At 49.6% G+C, this 13,781-nt stretch overlaps 1 protein-coding gene across 2 annotated transcripts in view; it reads left to right on the forward strand.

Moving 5' to 3' along the window:
• Positions 1–717: 717 nt before the first annotated feature.
• Positions 718–13,781, forward strand: part of CYP4B1 (cytochrome P450 family 4 subfamily B member 1) — a 49,598-nt gene continuing 36,534 nt past the window's right edge. Inside the window, exons 1-5 of one of the 2 annotated variants that reach the window (XM_074334684.2) lie at positions 718–1,013; positions 11,651–11,792; positions 11,975–12,019; positions 12,569–12,696; positions 13,491–13,615. In XM_074334684.2, the coding sequence (XP_074190785.2) occupies positions 834–1,013; positions 11,651–11,792; positions 11,975–12,019; positions 12,569–12,696; positions 13,491–13,615 (620 nt within the window). In that variant the 5' untranslated portion in view covers positions 718–833. The remainder of the gene's footprint in view (positions 1,014–11,650; positions 11,793–11,974; positions 12,020–12,568; positions 12,697–13,490; positions 13,616–13,781) is intronic. The other variant, XM_088791123.1, reaches the window with a different exon arrangement.

The following is a 13,781-nucleotide window of genomic DNA, read 5'->3' on the forward strand; positions in this document are numbered from 1 at the left end:
CTGGCAGGGGAGAAATAGCGCACTCTCCCCAGGCAAGACTGGGGCATGGCCAAGTTTGCTCTTCAACAGAACCCTGGGCTGGGCAATTGAGAGCTGCCACTGCCTTACTGTCAGGCTTTGGATAATTCCCTGCCCTCTCTTGACCCAAGTGGCTCATTCCATCAATGTAAAAGGAATTGAATTTGATGGTCTGTCATCTCCCTGAAAGTAATGTTCTATGTTCCTTAGTGTCAAGTTTGTACTATGGTCTTGAGGGTGGCGTTGCTCTTTTTCTGACCCAGGATCTCCTTCCTGGGGCTACTACCTTGTCCCTGAAAGTGCCTCACAAGAAAGGACTCGAAGTGGCCCATATTAAAAGAGTCAGTGGAAACACAGGTTAAGCTGAGCCTCAGTTTCACTACCTGGAAAATGGGTATATAGAGTGAGTACCTATGACCTCCTTGTTTGGGTTAAATGACATACCGGTAGTGTGTACAAAGCACCTGAAACATCCTAGGAGCTTATATGAAAAGGCAGTCCTTATACCAACAATTATACCAAGTATTGCCTTCTGTTTACTCCTCCAAGAAACCAAGGCAGGGTCCTGATTGCCTGGTTTCTTTGAAGCTCAGCACATGGTTTCTGTCCAGCTGAGTTTTGGAAGTGGTCAGCCAAGCTGTCTCCTCTGAAGTCTGTGATTTTTGTTGTTGTTTTCTCTGCCCTGTGAAGCTCAGCCCACTGTGAGCTGCTGCTGGCTCCAGGGCTTGGCTGGGGGAGGGACCTGGCAGGGTTCCTGGATCCAGAACATAAAGCCACCTAGAGGCACCAGGAGGCAGGAGCCTACCTCTCCAGCCATGGGGCCTGTCCTGTTCTCCCTGAGCCTATCCCGTCTGGGCCTGTGGGCTTCTGGACTGATCTTGGCCTTAGGCTTCCTCAAGCTTATGTGTCTGCTGGTGCGGAGGCAGTCACTGGCCAGGGCTATGGACAGCTTCACAGGACCACCCACCCACTGGCTCTTCGGGCATGCTCTCGAGGTACGCAGTGGGTACAAGGAGGGAGGGGTGGAGAAAAAGAACAGTCTCTTTCTCTTTAGAGAATCCAGTGCAATCCCTGGGAGTCATGGTTCCCACTCAGCTCTCCGACCGGTTCTCCCTCTCACTCCTGCCTTCTGAGCCTGACTGGGTGAAGGGCACTTTAAAGTTGGAACCCAAGCAGACCACGAACTCCTTCCCATAATTCTCAGGTCCAGGGTTCAGACAAAGCTCTGCTATGGGCTGAACGATAGCATTGGGGGAAAAAACCCCTGTGCAGTTTGATAAAATTAGGCAATACCTTTTAAATCTTAACCAGGGTCCTCTTTGTACTATGTGTGAAAATATTTCAATTTCTAAGGCAGAAAATTAAAGTGAAGGTAGAGATGAGTGCTGTCACCTGAGAGACCTCCTGGAGCGTCTAAGTGGTTGGTGCCCCCAAAGGTGGGGTCCTCCCATCCATGCCTATGGGCTGGCTCAGGAGCTGTGGCATCTTCCAGGGTTCAGATCCTAACTTGTCCTCCCCCTCATCGTGGGGGAGACCACTTTACCATCCATTGTCAGGAACCCTTCTTAGGTCCCTACCTTCATGGGGATCTACACCAGAGGTTTCCTAACAAAGAGCAAGGAATACCTGCTTTGGAATCAACTGGGTGTAGCTTCCTGGGCTCCCTGCCCCTTGACATCCTAATTCGCATAGTGAAACTAAGAGCGTGAATTTAAAAACGTCCCAAGTGTTTTGCTCTGTGGCCAGGTTGGGAACCCAGGTATAGATACCAGAGATTAAGGGTCAGAGAGAGGCATAATTACTTCTTCTATTCTCAGTCTGGGGAATTGTCTTCAGGTGACGATTGCCCATGCTTCTTCTTGACCCTGCAAATAACTACTTTCTCAGGCATGCTGGAGACACCCAGGAAAGGAAAGGATGCACTGGGGAGATGAATTAGACCCAGGCCCTGCTGTCAAGAAGCTCACTATTTAGATGGAAAAACAGACACTAGAGCCTTCCCTGTCTCAGGCCAGGGCGGGTGCCCAACCAGGAGTTTGCATCAACCCCATGCTCTGTATCTCAGTACTTGTCTCATTGCGTTGTTATCTTTTGTTTACTTATTCATCTTCCCCACTAGATCATGACCCCGAAAGGATAGAGATCAGGTCTGATTCATCCCTGTACACTCAGGGTCCAGCACAAAGTCTGCCACAGAGCTGGCATCACTGAAGGAACAAACAGTGAATGTTGGAGAGTAGGAAGGGCTATCAAAAGAGGAGAGAGAGTGAAAGAGAAGGCAAGTAAAGGGACCAAGAATGGCTTGGATGAAGCTGTGCTAAGTACAGAACGAGGTCATGGGAAAGTTGAGGTCTGACACTAATGGTGGTATGAGAAGTATTTGGGAGACCTTCATTCCCTTTTCTATTGCATCCCCTCTACTTCCTCTTGCCTCCGTGAAAGCATCAAAGCTGGCTTTTCCCTTAGCCCATGGGATTCTCTAGGACAGGGACCTTGCTCCCCTTTCCTCTTGTCAGAGCTAGCTACATTTTCCCTCCAACCACCCTCCCCTACCATCCCCCACCCCTTGCAACCCACTTTGAGAGTGGATAGAAGGCCTGGAACATGGCTTGGTTCTGGCTTCTTGGCTCTAACACAAGTATGTGAAAGACTTTGGCACCAGGAAGGGTGTCAAAGGAGTGGTTTCTCTCTAGCACTACAAAGGTTTCCTAGGGAACCCATGGCAGGCCCAACACCTTTGCATTCTCTAGGGCTTGGCAGCTGTGCTCTGGTTAGATCCACAGCTGAACTGAGAAATAGGGAGGGCTGTGTAGGGATTATTTTTCCTAATATAAAGACGAGAAAATTGAGGTTCAGAAAGAGCAAGGAATTTTCCTATGTGCATGTAATAGCTCAGAAATGGAGTCAAGGCTGAGCCCACGTCCCCTGCCTTTTCATGCAGCACCTGATCAGTGTTTTGCCATTGGAATTACCCCCTGGTGGTTGGTAAAAGGTGAAAGAATTCACATCCTCAGAAGCAATTGAAGTTAGAAAGTCTATTCAAGAGGAAAGACACTGGCGTCCAGGTTGCAGGGGACAGAAAACTGCACCTAACTTTAGGTTAGCTTTTTCTTATATAGGCAAGGGCAGGTAAATTTCCTTACAGCAGGAGGTGTGACTTATAGACTGAGGTCATTTGATTGACATATGTTGGTTATATAACTAGTTTCTTTCTGCGCTTGCTCTTACCCAGAATGCAAAGAGAAAAACCCACGGGGTGGGGTGCAAGCCTTAATGTTCACTTTATTTTAATTGTATTATTGTTGTAATAACGGACAGGTTTCAGCAATTTGCGCATGTGTCAGTAACCAGCTTACTCCGGTAGGGTATTTTCTCCCTGAAGTAATAACGGACAGGTTTCAGCAGTTTGCGCATGTGTCAGTAACCAGCTTACTCCGGTTAGGGTATTTTCTCCCTTTTTCAGGGGTGTTTGGACAGCTTGATTGATCTCTGGGCCACTTGGCGCTAGACGCACTCATGAAGCACACATTTGGCAAAGGAGATGGTGGCCTGGGGTCAGGTCAGAGGCCACTTGGGGTTACTAGGATGAACCCACACAAGTTCAGAGGGGACAGTTGGCAGGACTCTTGGGCCATGCTGAGAGAAGATAGGGTCTGCCCCTAAGGGATATCCTGTTGGTGGGAGCAGGTTTTGTTCATGGCAGGTAGACAGAGTCTGGCTTGAGTGGGGAGGCTCAAGGGCAGAGATAGGAAGGGAGAAAGCATTGCAGTTAGGGCTGGATTGCTGGAATAGAGCTGGGGGGAGCCATGCTGTGAGCCAGTGTCTGATAACTCAATTCTCAGACTATGTCCCCTTGAGAAGGGATTATGTCCTATTCTATTAGAGTCCTGCCCATTCCATTCTGGGGCCCAGGAACAATTTTCCATATAGTGGGTACTCAGCCATATTGTTGACCTAAGGTTGGGGCCCCAGGGAAGGACCCACAAATCTAACCTGTGTTTTGGGGTAGAGGCAGGGAAACCCAGCTCCCACGCAGGAAAGGTAATCCTCTGAGATTGCATAGTCCTCTTCCCTGGCCCTCCTCACTACTGGGCTGTTCCCTTGACCTTGTGCTATGCACTGAATAGCCCTGGTATGGAGCTCTGGCCCATTTTCATTCAGCAGTCATTGATCTTGGGCCTTCATTGTGCTTCCTCTCTGTGCTCCCCTTTCTTTCATTGTCAATAACATGGACACAGGCATCTATCCTCACTTTGCTGGGTTAGAGGAGGATCAAAAGAGTTCAAGTACAGGTACTTTGCAAACTGGTCAGCGGGTGTTAACCCAAGTCAAGAGATTGTTGCAGCAAAACACCCTGAGGCATTTGATTCCTTTTCCCTCTTCCAGATCAACTCAGTCTTTGGGAGCCAGATAAGATTCCTCTTTCCTAGAAACTAGCATTGTGTGGTCAACAAATGCAGATGGGGAAGGAACCCGTAGAGCTTGGGGTCTGTGATTTGGGAGAAGCCTGTTTGATGGGTGAGGCTCCTGAGGGGAGGGGAGGAATCCAAAGGGATTAGCCTTGGACAAGCCTTGGAGGCTTCCTCCTTTGGAACAGAAGGGAAGGTGGGGAGGCTGGGTACAGGGCAGGTGAATTCTCAGGTCTGGTGGCTGACTTGTAGAGATTTCTTGTGTGACGACTTCTATTTTCCCTGTGAAGAGGAGCAAAGCTAATTTGCTGAGAGCAAGGAAGAGAAGGGTGGAGGGGACAGTTGAAGAAAAAGAAGTTTTTGAGGAGCAGACTGTGGCCAACGCTTTGGGGCTTTCTAGAAATGTTTCTGCTGATCTCTGCTCACATGTCACCTCAGAGAAGGCTGCACTGAGCCACCGAACCTTGTCTACAGTAGCAGTCCTGACTCTTATCCTGCTTTGTTTTCACCTTAGAGTTATCACTACCTGGAATTATATTACTGATGTATTTGATTCTTATTTCCTTTCTCCCCACTTGCAATGTAAACTTGGGTATGGCTTTGTCTTATTCACACTGTGTCCCCAGGAACTAGCACCATACCTGGCATTGAGAGTGGGTGCTCCATGCCCATTTGTGAAATGTGTGAATGAATCTCTGGGAGGCCTAACTTGGGGCAGCAAAGCCACTGACCTGGGTGAGGACCAATGTCTGCAACCCCTGGAGTGGGGCACTTCTTGGGCCCTTGCCCTCCTCTCTTCTTAGGCATTTGTTTGGTCATTCCTGGGGCTGGAGTTCATCTTTGAAGCTGAAGATAGAGAGGTGCATGGGGCAGAGAAGACACTTGGGAACAGAAAGACCTGGAATCAAAAATTGTGTGACTTTTGTCAAGGCCACCATTACATCCTAGCCAATATGTGGTGTCTAGGGGAGTTGTGGTGACTCATGTCAATCTCACCCAAAGTCCGTCTGCTGCCTTTATTGATCCAGAGGTTCCTTCTGTCTGTGTTGTGTGTTCACATGTGTTCACATGTACATGTGTAGCAGTATACTTGTCTCTGGAAGGATGGATGGAGGATGAACTCACCTGCTTTTCACTAGAGTAGGTGTGTGTGGGGAGGTAATTCTCTGCTTCTTGCAGCATTATCCATTAGATACCCTCCCTCCAGGCTCCTCATGGCTTTCTGTTCAATCCCACAGTAGAATCCTCAAAGAATTTGTATAAATTGAAGCCATTTTTTTTTCACTGATTTTTATCGTTATTTCAGAGGTGCCACCTCTTCTCAGTTTCAGTTGCTTTTTTTTTTTTTTGGCAGGCGCTCCTAACCCTTTAACTTTGAATACATACCTTTGCTGTCCTTGACACTGGCTGGAGTTCACACACATGCCGGGTGCTGACCAATCTTGTGTGTGTGGAGCAGTGCCCACAGGAGGAAATGACTGAAAGTAGATCACCCAAGGGCATCTGAGAGTGTCCATCCTGGAGAAGGTCAGACCCAGTAGGATGTGGCCCCCAGTTCCCAGGCCCTGCAGAATCTCCCTGAGAATGGGAGCCTGTACGGGCCCAGAGAGCAGAGCAGAGACTCGTGGGAAGGACACAGGCAGGTGGCTTTCAGTTTGGTGACTAAGAAGTCTTTGTAAGAATTAGGACAGTCCAAAGATATTAGGGTTGCTTTGAAAAGTACTAAGTTTCATACTGCTAGAGATGTTTGAATTCTTGGGGCTAGGATTTGCACGTGGTGAAGGAGCTGGGCCAGGCGACTGTGGGTGCTGGGAATCTGAGATTAATTAGCAGAGCCTGCATCATCAGAACCCAACATGCTGGGGGAGAGGGAAGTCCTGCCCCCGCCCCTTCCTAACTGCTTGTTTTTCTGAACTCCTACCCCGTTTTGTGAGATTTGTTTTTGTTCTCAAGCAGCCCCCCTGGGAGAGCTGTGGCTGCAGCAGACTCGCAAAGCAGACAGCTTGTTTCTTGAATACCCACGAAATGAACTTCAGGTCAATGACTGATGGCTTGGGCAGGCTTGCTAACAATGAAACAGGACTCCGGTCCCCAAAATGATATAAGATTCTGGTCTCTGGTGCCAGGAAATCTTGGTCTCACGTACCCGACGAATGAGACCGCAGACTCAGAAGGAGAAATCAAGGAGCAAACATTTTTATGAAAGCGAAAGTACAGCTCTCTTGCAAGTGGTACCGAAACTGGGATGCCCACTGGCTAAGGCAAAAGTCTCTCAACTTATACTTTTCCTTGTATGGCTGGGGAAGGGAGATGGTGCCTTCTAATGGATTCTGTCTATCAGATTTGCTCTGTGTATCCAGCCTAAAGGAGTGTATGATATAACCCATTTATTCCCAGAGCCAATTACATTTTGTCCTTGCAGTGAATGAGTCATTTCAGAAGCTGGAGTTCCAAGATGTGACTGTTTATTTTACCAGGGACTTTCCTCTTTACCTAACAACATGCTAAATAAGCTGTCTCAAAAGGAGGGGAAGCAGATAGAACTTTATTCAGGATTCCCAGTGTGCCAGACTCATGTGGGACAGTTCTTTGGTCCTGGGGGTGCACTGCTCTCACTTATAAAAGGGGGTATGGTTTGACCAGGAGTTGTTGAAGTCCCTTTCAGATCTGATCCTCAGAGCAGAACTTAGACTGTGGGAAAGCAGAGGAGAGTAGTAACGTATGCTTGCTCCTCCCCTTCCCTCCTATTGGTCATTCTTGATGAGGTAAACAAAGAGTGCAAACATGAGGAGGGGGAGTTATGGCTGGGGAGCTGGGGTCAGTGAATTATCTCCATGCCTTTCTCTCTCCTTCTTCTATCTTTCTGGGGAAAAACAGTCTGGCCTGCACCTCAGATCTCTGTAGGTGTCCCAGTTTGGAGCATCTGAGGAAGGGTCTGAGGCATCTCGATGTGCTACTTAGAGGAGCTGGCCAGGCAGGCTTGTAACCCCCAGAGAAAGGAAACCCAGCACTTTTGATGGGGGTGCAGGTCCAGGGGTGGGACCTGGTGTCCAGAGCTGGCCTCACTTCTACCAGGTGCCTGGGGCAATCAAGGGCATGAAGGAGAAAACTGGGCACAGGCAAGCAGAAGCTGGTTCAGGCTGCGGGTGAGGTCCGGGTCTCCTGTCCCAAGTGGGGTAGCTGCAGAGGGGCACACACATGGCCGATGAGGAGGGGAGTGGAGCTCAGATGAACTAGATCAGCCAAGGGTCTCTTCCACCCCTGTTATCCTGTGAGTCTAGCATCTCTGTGACTTAAGCCTCTCCCTGCCTCCTGTCCAGTTGGGATCCGTGGACCTGGGAGAGATGAATAGAAGGGGAGCAGCCATGGTGATCATAAAGTTGGCAAAGAAAACCCTGGACAGCAAATGGGAATAAAAGAGAGACACAGGAGGAAGGGGACATTTCCAGCAACACCATCCAAGATAGGAGGCAATATAGGGCTCCAGGGACACAAGAAGTTCTTTCGTACCAGCAGATGGAGACGATGTTTGTCGGTTAGTGTAGTGATAAACTTTTTGTGTGCACCAGGGCAATGAAAACTCTTACAGCCTTCATGGGTGGAACTCAGGATGGTGAGTTCCGAGGCAGCAAGGGAAGAGATCCATGGGGAAATTAAACTGGACTGTGCAGAGGGTGCAAGGAGAGGAGCCCCAGAGAAGGCAAAAGATGGCTGGCAGGACACCAAAGTAACCAGGCCCAGTAGCCAGGGCCCTTGGGGGGAGTGGCTTAGGTCAGACAAGGATCCCCGGGGGCCACATTAGCATGTGGTCACTGTCCGTCTTCAAGGCTGTGTCCTGGAAAATAAAACGTGGATTAGATGAGTGGGTGAGGACTATGAAAGGGAACTTTACAGGAAGAAAAAGAAGGGCCAGCGCTTGCACAGACCTCAACACAAATGTCACAGCTTAGGCCTGTGCACTGCACAATTTGTGCAACTGAACACAGCAGCCCTGACAGACTGCGATGTGCAAAAGAGAACGTGGGGGCTCTCACCTGAGTTAGAGTAGTAATACATTGCAAGCAATGGGAAATCAGTTCACTTTCTGAGCCTCAGTTTTCTCATGTGTAAAACGGGAGTAATTATCCATTCTCTGTGAGGCAACCTATGAATTCACTCACATAATACCTGACATATAGGAGATACTCAGTACATATCTGTTCCCTTCCATTTCCCATGTCAAGATATAGAATGGGAAAATGAGCAGCAAATCTGGACATTAGCCAGAGTGGGCGGATTTGGGCTGGCTGGGAAAAACAAATGGAAATCTGCAATGCTGTTTGGCACACAGAGAGTGCTGGTGGTGGCCCTTCTCGGGCTCCCCAAATTGAGCAACAACCTGGGCTGGTTCCTAATGAAATTGACTATCTCTGGTCAATGTTCACATTAGCCAACTGCTTTGTGTGTTCTCTGCCCTGCTTTTTTGTCTTCCTTCTTTTTCATTTCCTTTATCCATTCCACTCATTCAACACACAGTTTATCCAGTACGTACTATTTCCAGGGCACTATGCTGAGCTCCACGGTGACTTGGAGATGCCACAGATGTGATCTGTGCACTCAGGAAACTCACAGCTTATGAGTGGAGTCAGGACTCCTGGGTGTGAATCCCAGTTCTGTCGCTAATTAACCATGTAACTGAGCTTCCTTTTTTCATCTATGAAGTGGGAATTATGATAGTGTTTATATTGTAGAATTTTCTGAGGATTAAATGAAAGAACTTATATAGCAGGATGACTGCAGTGTCTGAACACATTGAATGCTCAATCCATGCCAATGTTAGTATTAACATTTTTGTCGTGGACGCAAGCCATCATAACATAAGCAGAACATGGGTAAGGTACAAAGAGTGCTGGAGAGGCCCAGAGAGGCAGATTTCAGTCCCTGGAGGATAGAAAGGTTCTGGAGCAGGGCACATTCAAGCTGGATGTCAAGGAATGGGCAGTGCTCGCATACAGGGTGTACGAGGACCAGGGATGGTATAAGCAAAGGCACAGGGATGATGCTCACCTAGGAGGACGTCTTAGTTTTCACGTTCAGACTCACAAGGCTGCCATAGGCACAGTTAGCATCCGTCTACTCTGACGATATGGGAGCTTGCCAGGAAGGCCACGTCACACATTCCTCACAATATGCACACAGCTGTCAGCGAGGGGCTGGCCAGGGGCAAGGAGATAAGCTCCAATGTGTGGGTCCTCCTTGTCTTAGAATCCCCAAGCCCCATGGATTCCCCAATGTCCAGTGACAGTTGCAGGGTTCCTGCAAGGGCCATGCACTCACACTCAGGGAAACCCAAAGCATGGTGTCTCCATCGGGTGTTTATAGTTCATTTATGGTTCTTCCCAGTCTAGATGTTATTTACCAACCAGGGTTCATTTTGGCCATAGCCGTGTTGTCTAGCAACACAGTTGACATCCTGCAGTTATGAAGTTTCCAGGGAAACAGAGTTGAAGAGTGTAAGCCAAGGTCATCTTCCCATGTGACTGGGGTTAAGGTTTGGTCAGGCCTTTACCCACAGATGGAAGTATCTTAGGGCATGTTCAGAGCACATTCTCCACTGCATTTTGGGGGCATTTGGGACTAGGATATGTCAGAAGATGAAGGGAGGAGGCCTGGAGGAAGATGTTGAGGAAAGGTAGGCTTGAAGGTGAGGGAACCACCAGCTGAGGATTCACTATGTGCAAAATCCAGCTGTGGGTCATTTTATGCCTTGGATCAGTGGAGGGCCTTGAATGTCATATGACCTCAACTAATACCACACGCAATCTAAATGATGTACTAAGGTCGAAGCAATCCTAAAAGCTAAGTACTACCCCCATTTTATAAGTGAGGAAAGTAAGTTTCAGAGAGCCTAAATAATTGCCGTGGTCTTACATCTAAAAAATGTGGGAACTCCATATTCAAAGTAGGTTCTTTTTCGCTAAAACAGGGATTCAGAGAGTTGTTGTGAGGATTGAAAGAAGTCAAAATGCAAGATGCTTAGAAGAAAGCCTGGCTAACAGCAGTACTCAATAAAAATTAGATATACCTCCTCACAAATTATAGACCTCTGACTCTGTTCTGAGAATCCCACAGGCAGGTCACTGCAGGGTTTTAAGTGTGCCTCTGAAAGAGTCCCTCTAAATAGGGAAAAATGAGTAAGTACATAATGCTACATCCCTATAATGGAATACTAGGCAATTGTTAAAAACAGTGAGGGACAGCTAAATGAACTAGTTTGAAAAGAAGGACAAGATATTTTAAATGAAAGAAGGCAGGTTTTGGAAAGTATTTATTATATACTCTATTGTTACATACAATAACTCTGGGTAAGTAGATGCGGCTAGAAAAACCCCCAAAGGGCACACAAACTCATCTGGATGATCTCTGCAAACACATCTCAGGCCACTGTCCCACCAAGAGGCAGCTCCTGGAAAGCGCCACACTTTTCCCACCCCAGAGCCTCTGGGCTTGCTGTTCCCTCTACCTGGGTGTTACTCGCATACTCTTCACGTGGTTAGCTCCTTATCACCCTTCCGGTTTTACCTGAAATGCCATCTCCAACAAGAGGCGACCGCAGATCACTGTATCGCAGCAGGTCGTCCCTGTCAGTGTCTCTCCTAGCACTGTTTATTTCCTTCTTAGCACTTACTACTGTCCACAATCATTTTACATAATTACTTCCTTCTTTCTTATGAGTCTACCCACAGAATGACAGGGCAGGACCATGTCTTTCTCATTCCTTTGAGACATCTAGACTGTGCCCTGTTTATAGTAGGTCCTCAATAAAAACTTGTTAAATGACTTACCAGAGGTGGAAACCGAGGTGATTTCTTTGTTGCACAACAAGCTGGTAACATCCTTCTAATAAAAACCTTCAATGCTGATAAGAAATCTCTTTGGCTGTAGGGTAGATAGAGGGTTGGGCAGGCAGCAGATGGAATCAGGGTGATCAGTTTGGGGTGTTAGGAAAGACAGGTACAATAACAGGGTGGCTTTGACTTAAAACAGCGGCACTGGGGCTGGAAAGGGCACTGAGCCGAGACAGGGATTGCACTGGGTGACTAGCTGGAAGGGAGGGTGCAAAAGGAGGAAGGGACATTCCCAGGGCCTGTCTGGGCAGCCTCCTCTCTTCCCTGATCAGGAACTTAGGGCCTGAGTGATGACATTGGATCTCTGAGTGGCCGGCCCTTCTATCACTATTACAGATGCAGAAGACAGGGAGCCTGGACAAGATGGTATCCTGGGCCCACCAGTTTCCTTATGCCCACCAACTGTGGATCGGACCATTTCAGGGCTTCCTGAACATCTACGAGCCAGACTATGTCAAAGCTGTGTACAGCCGAGGGGGTGAGAGTTCTCAGGAGAGGGCGGGGCTTCCTGAGAGCAGAGGGCTGAGGACACCATGTGGGGCAGAGTCCTGGGCCCACAGCTGAAGTCTGGGAAGCTGATGTCCACATCCTATTTGTCAGTAAACCTCCTCTGGGAGTTCCCCAACCCTCACTAGACCCCATCTTCTCTGTCTGCTGCAGACCCCAAGGCCTCGGATGTGTATGACTTCTTCCTCCCGTGGATTGGTGAGTGGGCACCTTCCCTGCCCTTAGTGCTGCGTGACCAGGATCCTTCCCTGGTTTGTTCTTGCTCAGTCAGTTATCCATCCACCAGACCACCTGGTCCCATGTGACCCTCCTAAGCTCATGTGTTGAGTGAGGAGAATGGGGAGGAGGCAGGAGAACACCTGATTGTTCAGGGAAGTAGGACCCAGGTGCCTTCTCCTGTTGAGTGTGTCTTCTTCCCTGAGAAGCAGGGCAAGGGCTCTGGAAAATGTGTGAGTGTGAGGAACAGCCTCCTGGAGGAGGTGGCACTGGAGTTTATCCCAGGAGATATTATAGGCGGTCCTGGTCAGGGTAAGGGCTTGAGGGAAGATAGGGAGGTGTGCCCAAGGCTGGTGTCACCAGAGGCTGGGAGCCTCGGTGGCTGTAAGGCAGAGCTCAGTTGGGATATGAGGCTCTGCTGGGGGAACTGGGCTGGGGTGGGATAGGGTGGGGCTCGCCTAGGCCCAGGCTGCCAGGGGTGGGGCAGGTGTGTCTGGACTGACCAATACTCCCGCTTTCCTCCCTCCCCAGGGAATGGCCTGTTGGTCCTTCACGGACCCAAGTGGTTCCAGCACCGCAAGCTGCTCACACCTGCCTTCCATTATGATGTGCTGAAGCCCTATGTGGCCCTGTTTGCCAGCTCCACACGTGCAATGCTGGTGAGCTCCGTGTGTCCCGCTCCTGGAGGCTGTGGCTGCTGTCGACCCCCACCCACCCCAGTTTCCCAGTGGGAGGGCAGTGAGGAGAGTCACTGAGGCCCTGAGGTGGCGATGCTGAGCCTTGTGTTTCCTGTCACCTGCTGTGTGCTGGGTGCTGACTGGGTGCTGAAGCTCCGAGTGCCTAGCAGCCATAGCCCTTGTCACCAGCAGGAGACCCAGCCCTCCCTCACAGACCAAAGGGCCTCTGTGGGGCACCAAGGAGGCTCCTACTGTAGCAGATCTGAGGGATGCCTATATTTGAGAATATCAGGAAGGCTTTTCACATCTAAGAAGGGCCTCCTCGTTCTCTATGCCATGAGCACCTCATCCCTAAGAGGCACGCGAGGGATCATGGGACATCATCAGGGACAAGGCTCGGCATCTGAGGGCTGATAATCCCCTGGGGTTGCTCAGGGTAGACTTTCCATCTGCAGAAAACTCTTCCCCAGCATTACTGCAGGCCTGACTTCACACAGACCGTGCCGGGGAGCTCACCACCTCTCTGCCCTCCGCTTCCCTTATATATAGTCTGCCCTGAATGGAAGGAAGCATCTTGTGTGCTGTGCAAGGCCTGCGTCCTGGTCCTGCCCTCTGAGCCTGAAGGCCCTCCCCGCCCCAAGCCTCGGTCCAGCAGGGTGGAAGACAGGCCAGGGACTGGGTGCCTGGCAGGCAGAACAGGCTGTGGGTCCTGGGTGCAATGGTGGGACATCCAGCCCGGCTGGTGCCCCACATTACCTTCCCTCTCTGGGCTCCAGGACAAGTGGGAGGAAAAGGCTCGTGAGGATAAGAGCTTTGACATCGTCTGCGATGTGGGCCACATGGCGCTGGACTCACTCATGAAGTGCACGTTTGGCAAACAAGACGGTGGCCTGGGCCACAGGTCAGAGGGCACTTGGGGTGACCATAGGATCAACCCACACAAGCTCAGAGGGGACAGTTGGCAGGACTCCTGGGCCATGCTCAGAGAAGACTGGGTCTGGCCCTAGGGAATACCCACTTAGGGGGAGCAGGTTTTGTCCATGGCAGGGAGACAGATACTGGCTTAT

This window comes from Rhinolophus sinicus, chromosome 14 (genome assembly GCF_057876585.1).
Source record: "Rhinolophus sinicus isolate RSI-liver-muscle chromosome 14, RSI-T2T, whole genome shotgun sequence".
Lineage (NCBI taxonomy): Eukaryota > Metazoa > Chordata > Mammalia > Chiroptera > Rhinolophidae > Rhinolophus > Rhinolophus sinicus.